The following is a 9,718-nucleotide window of genomic DNA, read 5'->3' as shown; positions in this document are numbered from 1 at the left end:
AGGGAAAAGATACAATATACAGTGAGGGAAAATGGGGGGGGGGGGGGGGGGGTGGATTCAGATTTTACAGAGGCCAGTTTCGAATTGCAGCCATCCGTAGGTGCCCTTTGAGAGCGGTTTTGAAGGAGTCAAGGGATTCACATGTCTTAATGACTGTTGGTAGGGCGTTCCACATTTTGGTGGCATAGGAGCGAAAATAATTTAGTCCCTTGTTTGTGCCGAATCTGGGTTGTACATGGTTTGTTGCACTCCCTCTGGTGTTGTGGGTGTGGACTTCGTTTACATTAAGGAAGTATTTAGACAGGTACATGGGTATCTTGGTGGTGTATCGAATCTTGTGGACCAGACCCATTGCAAGATGCTGTACTCTGTCGTCGACCCTAAGCCATCCCAGCCTGTCAAAGTGGGCAGGGGTGAGGTGGGTTCGGGGGGTGAGGCCAAGTAGGAGCCTGACCAGTTTGTTTTGGGAGGTCTGGAGCCTTGTTTTAAGGGCCTTTGAGGTGCTGTGGTACCAAGAGGTGGATGCATAGTCAAAGAAACCTTGTACGAGGGCTCCGGTTAAGGTCTTCAAGGTGTTTTTGCTGACCAGTGAGGAGATCCTGTAAAGGAATCTTGTTCTTTGATTGACTTTTTTGATTACGTTGGTGGCCATTTTATCACCGGAAAGATTGGCCTCCAGGATGGAACCTAGGTAGGTAATTTCATCTTTTCGTGTGATAATATTGTCACCCACTCTAACCAAGAAGCCATCTGCCTTGCTGAGTTTACTATTTGATCTGAAGAGGATGGATTCAGTTTTTCCCAGGTGTAAGGATAGTTTGTTATCAGCGAGCCAGGTGCAGATTCTACCGAGTTCAGAGCTGAGGGTCTTTTCAACCTGCAGTTTGTTCCTGTCCGAGACCAGCAGTGCTGAGTCATCTGCGAACAGGAACAAGTTGCAGTCACAAGCTGAAGTCATGTCGTTAACATAAATTAGGAACAGTAAAGGCCCTCGTATGCTTCCTTGTGGGACGCCACAGCTCACTGGGAGGGGAGGGGACAGTGTTCCGTTCACCTCCACCATCTGTTCTCTCCCCTCCAGGTAGGATTGCATCCAGCTCACTGATGTGCTATCAAAACCAATAGCTTTAAGCTTGTTAACCAGTATGGAGTGGTTCACGGTGTCAAAAGCCTTTTGGAGGTCCAGCATGACCATGCCGCAGTATTTTCCAGCATCCACCTCGTGTTTGATGTGATCGCTCAAATAGAGGAGGCATGTGTCAGTGGAGTGGGATGTTCTGAAACCAGATTGGAACTCGTACAGCAATTTATTAGAGGCAAGATACTTTTCAACCTGTTCATAGACTATTTTTCCATCACTTTCGAGATGGAGCTTAGAATAGAAATAGGGCGGTAGTTGCCGGGTTCTAATTTACTCCCTTTTTTGTACAAGAGGGTTACTTTGGCCAGTTTAAAATCTTGGGGGACCTGTCCCTGTTTGATGGAGAGGTTAACTATGTGGGTGATGACTGGAGCTATGGAAAAGGCTGAGTCTCTGAGAAATTTGGAGGGAATATTGTCATGGCCAATGGCCTTGTGGGGTTGGAGGGCACTCAGTTTTTTAAGTACCTCCTCGGTTGTTACCATTGTCATTTTAAAATCATCTTTACAAACACCAAGGTTTTTGTAGAAGGCTTTGATGTGCTCTACACCAAAACGCCCAGAGTGGGAGGGCAGTTTGCTAACCAGCTTTGTTGCAATGTTTGTAAAGAAGATGTTCAAGTGGTTGGCTACATCGAGTTTGTCAGTGATGAGGGTGTTATTCGATTTGATGTTTATGTTAGTAAACCTGGTTTTTAGTTTCCGACCACAGCCTAGTTGATTGTTTAGTAACTTCCATAGCTCCCGAGGATTGTTTTTGATTTCCTCGGCTTTATCATTGATAAAGTTACATTTGGCTGATTTGGTCATGGCAATTACACTGTTTCTTAGCTTGTTACACTGGGCTTTTAGGTTGCACAGTTTGGTTTGGAGATCACTGTCGAAGCGCTTGCACTTGGCTAGTTTGGACTTGCATTTAAGAAGTTCAGAGCATTTGTTGTCTCTGGCTTTCATTGCAGTCAGTATGTCCGAATTCATCCATGGCTCCGAGCGGGTTTTGACCCTGACGGTTCTCAAAGGAGCCATGATGTTTAGTACTGATGTAAATTTGGTTTTAAAGCCAAGCCATGCTTCTTCGACTAGTGAGCTCCTGAGCACATCGGACCAATCCAGATTCTCCAGTTCAAGGTTAAAGGCCTCACTAGAGTAGGTTTTGAGGTCCCTAGATATGACTGTTTTGTGACAGTCAAACTTTAGTTTTTGTATTTGGCAGGTCAGCAGAACTTGGCTCTTGGGTCGAGCTTGGTGTGTTGACTGTCACTGTGACTGAACTGCTTGGCTGTTCTGAATCTGACTGGTTATGCCTGCAAAGTGCAAACAAAGGCCGATAAATGATCTCTAAAAACCAAGTATGTTATTTACATTAATAAGCGCCATGGCTGCCGGGCCGGCGCCGCCCTATATGTATACATATAAGTTTATAGTAAACTGTAATCTCATTATCTGCAAGGTTACCTGCTGCTGCATGGTAGTTGACACACCACGGCTGAAGGCAGTGTCCGTGGGCATGTTGTCGGGTGATCAGGTGGTGTTGAAGGGCTTGTTGTTGGGGATGGGGGGTCAGGAGGAGGAGGAACGTCGGCACCAGGTTGTTACCCTGTTACTTTTATAACAAATGCGTCTAATTTAGGTAGCTTTGCGTTCTTCTCGTCCCGTTCTTTTTTGTCGGTTCTTTTTTGACGGCCACATTTATGTTTGTAAGGCTTAGGTGGCATGGTTGCGGAATATGGATCATATCATTCACTCACTGATGATTTCACTCACTGTAAGAGACAGTCTGCTGTTCGTTTTCCGCGCCAGGTAAATTGTCTCATGACGCAAAGACGCATTGATTGCTGGGTAATGTTGTTGTCCTCCAGTAACAAGTCAGTTTTTGCACTGCAGGCACAACGGGAGAGACAACATTTCCCAGCAATCATCATTCTTTAATTTATTTTAGGCTACAATCGGGAAGAATAGGAGGGCCCGGGGAAACAAGAGACATAGATAGACACCACCACCAGTTTGATTTAATACTTTATTAGTTTGTCAAACACCGCCACGCGTGTTTGGCGCATGGCGGCGATGGCGCAATGCAGTCTGTCGATCCAGTCCCGCGAACGGGAACTCCATTCAGTCCCGGACCCGCCCCCCCCCCCCCCCCCCCCCCCCCCGGGCCCTGAGGCGACTGCCTCGCCTGCCTCGCCTATATCGCCGCCCCTGATATATATATATATATATATATATACATATATAATACTAATAGTACAATTTGTCTGTTTTCCAGTTTCTAACCAGCTGTAGAGGATGTCATCACCAGTAGACAGGATGTCATCACCAGTAGACAGGATGTCCAGCGGAAGCATCAGAGGTGTGTTCTATTAACCCATTCAGGACAGGAACCTGCTGGTGTTTTAATCATTATGACCATCCATTACACTTTAGCTATTGAAAAATAGCAGATCTACAAACTCGTAGCGCGGTGGTCTGCTATTTTTGAAAAATCGTGAAAATTTGGCACAAATCTTTATATATTCTGTGTTTTTAACTCATATCTTTGCCTCTGGGGGGGGGGGGGGGGGGTCCCTGGAACAACATGTTTACAGATGGGGGTCGACGGCCAATTACAGATATTTTTGGGGTCCTTGACATGAAATATTGAGCACCACTGATATAGAAACAGGAGGTTTTTCAGTCAAACTGTCAGGATTTAGAAGACATTTTTTTAATGTCGACGTCAGGCCTAAATTAGTTAATACACACATACTGGTTCTGTCTCATCTGTGATCTGTATCAACATTATGTTTAATTAACTCATAATACTGGTTTAATATCACCCTGTGATCTGTATCAATATTATAGTTAATTAACTAATAATACTGGATTAATCTCATCTGTGATCTGTATCAATATTATGTTTAATTAACTAATAATACTGGTTTAATATCACCCTGTGATCTGTATCAATATTATATTTAATTAACTAATAATACTGGATTAATCTCATCTGTGATCTGTATCAATATTATATTTAATTAAGACATTCTGACCTGAGATCAGATTCTAAAAATGTCTTCTACATCCTGACAGTTTTGAGAAAATGTTATGTTTCTATGTCAGTCGTTCTTCAATTTAAAAAAAATAGCAGACCTACAAGCTCGTAGCGCGACACTCGGTGGCACGCTATGAGCTTGTAGATCTGCTATTTTTCAATAGCTAAAGCATGACATAATGCTAACACCAAAAGGGGTTCCCGCCCAAAATGGGTGAACTCATAATACTGGTTTAATCTCATCTGTGATCTGTATCAATATTATGTTTAATTAACTAATAATACTGGTTTAATCTCATCTGTGATCTGTATCAATATTATGTTTAATTAACTAATACTACTGGTTTAATATCACCTGTGATCTGTATCAATATTATGTTTAATTAACTAATAATACTGGTTTAATATCATCTGTGATCTGTATCAATATTATGTTTAATTAACTAATAATACTGGTTTAATATCATCTGTGATCTGTATCAATATTATGTTTAATTAACTCATAATACTGGTTTAATCTCATATGATCTGTATCAATATTATATTTAATTAACCCATTCTGACCTGAGATCAGATTCAAAAAATGTCTTCTACATCCTGACAGTTTTGAGAAAATGTTATGTTTCTATGTCAGTCGTTCTTTGATTTTTCAAAAATAGCAGACCTACAAGCTCGTAGCACGCCACTCGGTGGCGCGCTATGAGCTTGTAGATCTGCTATTTTTCAATAGCTAAAGCATGACATAATGCTAACACTAAAAGGGGTTCCCGCCCAAAATGGGTTAACTAATAATACTGGTTTAATATCACCTGTGATCTGTATCAATATTATGTTTATTTTTTCCAACCAGGGAAGAACAGCGACCCGTCAGAACTGAACATTGTTCTGATCGGGGGAAGAAGGCCAGATAAACTCAGTGGAAAGAGTTCAGTAGGAAACATCATCCTGGGCAGAGAGGCTTTTAGAACAAACACATTAACATCTCAGAGTGTCATGAGACAAGAGTTAGTGTCAGGGAGACAGGTCAGTGTGGTCGACACTCCAGGATGGAGGTCTGATCATCCCCTAGATCTGACCCCAAAACTCACCCAGTTAGAAATCCAACGCAGTGTGAGTCTGTGTCCTCCAGGACCACATGCCTTTGTCCTAGTGGTCAGATTGGACGCCCCATATAATGGAACAGGGATGTCAGCAGAGGAACATGTGAGATTCCTCCTCAGTGACACAGTGTGGAAACGCACTATTGTGGTGTTCACTGTAGCTGATAAAAACAACATGAGACCTGGTCTCATTAGATCTTACCCTGATTTAATATATCTCACAGAGAAATGTGAAGGTCGCTTCCATGTCCTTGACATCAGTGACAGAGGAGATGGTGGTCAGGTCACAGAGCTGCTGCAGAAGGTAGATCAGATTGTGCCGAGTAATGGTGGTCACTATGAGACAGAAGAACACGTCTCAGAGGAACTGAAGGAGAAGGAGAGAAGTATCAGAAGAAGAGCAGAACAAAGGAGGAAAGACGCCCAGAAACAACCAACTCGACCTCCTCTGGGCCGCGGCTCGTCAGAAAGAGGTAAAAACACTGGATGCATTAATTAATTAATAACTGGCACTTAAACCCATTTAGGCCTGACATCAACATAAATAAAATGTCTTCTAAATCATGACAGTTTTCTGAAAAACCTGTTTTTACAGTAAACCAGTGGCTTTCAAACTATTTCATGTCAAGTACCCCGAAATTATCTGTAATTGGCCGCCGACTCCAATCTGAAAATACCCCCCCCCCCCACCCCAGAAGCAAAGATATGAGTTAAAAACATTCGCTCTGAAAGAATATTCAAAGATTTGCGACACATCTAAAATAGCAGACCTACAAGCTCGTAGCGCGCCACTCTGTGCCGCGCTATGAGCTTGTAGGTCTGCTATTTTCCAATAGCTAAAGCATAACATAATGCTTAAAACACCAAAAGGAGTTCCCGTCCAGAAAGGGTTAAAGCCCATGTGTTGAGAGGAGTTCCTCAGGGCTCTAAACTGGGCGGGAACCCCTTTTGGTGTTAGCATTATGTTATGCTTTAGCTATTGAAAAATTGCAGACCTACAAGCTCATAGCGCGCCACCGAGTGGCGCGCTACGAGCTTGTAGGTCTGCTATTTTTGAAAAATCAAAGAACGACTGACATAGAAACATCAGTCAGGATGTAGAAGACATTTTTAGAATCTGATCTCAGGTCAAAATGGGTTAAGTGGTTAAAATAAGAAAAGTTCACTGAAACAGTTGATCTACAAGCTCACAACACATCACAGTGTGAGGTGTTGTGAGCTTGTAGATCTGCTCTGTTCACTATTTGTCATAATTATAATAATGTATATAGGGCTTATACCCACATCCCCATTCTGGGGAAATAGCTGATCTACAAGCTCACAACGTGTCGCGTAGCATCGTGTTGTGAGCTTGTAGATCAGCTATTGTAGGCTAATACATTTAGTGTAGAGTGAAAACATGTAGCCTAGTACACTTCCCTGGGGGACTCCACTCAACTAACTATAGGGTTGACCGTGTATGTCCAAAACCCTTCCTCTTAGTTAGTATTCTTAAAACATTTAAAATTTGTAAAAATAAATATATATATAGCAGATCTACAAGCTCATAACGCAGTGCATTGCAATGTGATGTGAGCTTGTAGATCATTATTTTCACTATTCTTTTTATTTTTTTATTTTTTTAAATAGGGACACCTGGGTCAGCGTGTTTAAACATTAACATGAAATAAAATAAAATTGTAGATCTTCTATTTTCACTACTTTAGCGTGACACTCCTGTATTGTATGGTGAGGCAGGTCGATAATTTACAGCAACGATGTATTTTGTTATAATGACAAATAGAGAAAACAGCAGATCTACAAGCTCACAGTGTGTCACGTTGAGAAGAAATATGAGCTTGTAGATCGGCTATTGTAGCGTTTTTAAACTAAAACCAAAACGTTGAAGATGTTGTTAAACAAAGTGAAAGTAAACAATGTTTTCTCTGACAGGACGGACCGACCTCAGGATTGTGGTGTTGGGAAGGCAGCTCTCTGGGAAGAGTTCAGCAGGAAACACCATTCTGACAGGAAGTGGTTTTAAAGCACGTCAGAGGTCAGTGCAGTGTAAGGTGAGACAGGGCAGCGTAGCAGGGAGACAGGTGACAGTGGTGGACTCACCAGGCTGGTGGTACAACCGTCCACTACAGGACACCTCAGAGATGGACAGACTGGAGATCCAGGACAGTGTGTGTCTCTGTCCTCCTGGACCACATGCTGTTCTTCTGGTCGTTCCTCTTCATGAAGCATTCACCAAAGAAATGAGAGTAGCAGTAGAGGAACACATGAGCCTTCTGCCACAGAGCCTCTGGAGTCACTCTATAGCCCTGTTCACCTATGGAGACCTTCTGGGAGAACGAAGCATTGAGCAGCACATTGAGGCTGAAGGAGAAGACCTCCGCTGGCTTGTTGACCGATGTGGGAACAGGTACCATGTCTTCAACAACAAGAAGAGAGATGACAGTCAGGTCACACAGCTTCTGGAGAAGATAGATGAGATGTTGTCAGGAAACACAGGTGGACACTGTGAAGTTGAGAAGATGTCAGCGAGGAAGAGGAACATGGAGGAACGTGTCCAGACACTGGCCAGGAAACTGACCGCCCTGAAAGCTCTCTGTGAAGGTGAGCTGTCTGTCTGTCTGTCTGTCTGTCTGTCTGTCTGTCTGTCTGTCTGTCTCTAATTTTGGACTTACAACTACCACAATATGTAAGTGTTGTACAATACAGTTACATGTTATTTTACTTACAGGGGTCCTTGAGGGTTAGGGTTAAGGGTAAGGACCCCCAGGGGTCCTTGAGGGGTTTCCAGGGGGTCCCACTGCAACATGTTCCATATGTTATACAGTATGTTGGTTAGTCATAAATAGCAGATCTACAAGCTTGCAGAGCATCACTTCACTTGTACATCTGCTATTTTTGAACTTTTAGGAAAATATTTGAAATATATTAGCTTTTTTAACAGAAATCTTCTCTTCTTGGGGTCCCTGGCACAGAACACTCTCACATGGGGGTCCCTGACACATAACACTCTCACATGGGGGTCCCTGACACACAGAACACTCACATGGGGGTCCCTGTCACACAGAACACTCTCACATGGGGGTCCCTGACACAGAACACTCTCACATGGGGGTCCCTGTCACAGAACACTCTCACATGGGGGTCCCTGACACACAGAACACTCTCACATGGGGGTCCCTGACACACAGAACACTCTCACATGGGGGTCCCTGACACACAGAACACTCTCACATGGGGGTCCCTGACACAGAACACTCTCACATGGGGGTCCCTGACACAGAACACTCTCACATGGGGGTCCCTGACACAGAACACTCTCACATGGGGGTCCCTGTCACAGAACACTCTCACATGGGGGTCCCTGTCACACAGAACACTCTCACATGGGGGTCCCTGACACACAGAACACTCTCACATGGGGGTCCCTGACACAGAACACTCTCACATGGGGGTCCGTGGCCAAAAGAGTTTGAGAAACACTGCTTTACGCCTGTGGGTGTGTGTGTGTGTGTGTGTGTGTGTGTGTGTGTGTGTGTGTGTGTGTGTGTGTGTGTGTGTGTGTGTGTGTGTGTGTGTTAGTGTCAGGAGAACATCTATCAAAGGTCAGAGTGGTTTTGGCTGGAGGGAAGCAGTATGACAGGAACAGAGCTGGAAACAAGATTCTGCAGCAGATTGTGTTTACAGAAACTCCATACAAGGTGAGTAATAATTATGATCTGAATGAGATGTTATAATGAATGATCTCACAGTAAACAGTAAAGACCTTAAATATACATGTTTTATGATGATAATGTGAAAGTATCTGCTGTCATCAGTGGTGTAACGGTGATTTTTCATTTCGGTACCACGGTCACGCACACGCACGCACGTGCACTCAAACACATACAGTACATGCACGTGCACTCGCGCGCCTACATGTGTGCTTAGCATGTGCACAGAACTGCTGATACCCTAAGCCTATATTGTTTATAGTGTATGAGACACACACACACACACACACACACACACACACACGCACGCACACACACACACACACACACACACACACACACACACACACACACACGCACACACGCATGCACACGCCCGCGCACACACGCACACACACTGAGTCATGTGCTGTGCTGTGTTGCTTACATTACGTCTTATAGCAACAGCAACATGTTTAGATCTTGCAGATCTAAAAGCTCACAACGTGCTGCATGTCAACGTCTTTTGAGCTTGTAGATCTGCTAAAGCTGTAGCCAAAGTATAAAATAGGGCTTAAGGCCAAGACAAGTCTTGGAATAATAATAATATAGTCACAATACCAAACATAAAAGTCCTCATTATGCAGAAATTAACATTTCACAGTCATATTATTGGATTGTAATTCATATTATTATGATGTATTCATGACTTTAATGTTATAATTAATAACACATTAAAACAGTTTGACTGTTTTTCA

At 43.3% G+C, this 9,718-nt stretch overlaps 1 protein-coding gene across 1 annotated transcript; it reads left to right on the top strand.

Annotated features, from left to right (window-relative positions):
* Positions 1-2,605: 2,605 nt before the first annotated feature.
* LOC310873937 (GTPase IMAP family member 8-like) lies at positions 2,606-8,016 on the top strand (the record flags this gene model as incomplete). The annotated part of the gene is made up of 4 exons (XM_083786547.1): positions 2,606-2,717; positions 5,022-5,744; positions 7,204-7,872; positions 8,000-8,016. The coding sequence occupies 4 exons, from the start codon at positions 2,606-2,608 to the stop codon at positions 8,014-8,016; spliced, it is 1,521 nt and encodes a 506-aa protein (XP_083642673.1).
* Positions 8,017-9,718: the final 1,702 nt, after the last annotated feature.

The sequence above is a fragment of the Protomyctophum parallelum genome (genome assembly GCF_964188405.1).
Source record: "Protomyctophum parallelum genome assembly, chromosome: 1".
NCBI lineage: Eukaryota > Metazoa > Chordata > Actinopteri > Myctophiformes > Myctophidae > Protomyctophum > Protomyctophum parallelum.
The sequence above is the reverse complement of the archived record's forward strand: the minus strand, read 5'-3'. Positions and strand labels throughout refer to the sequence as shown.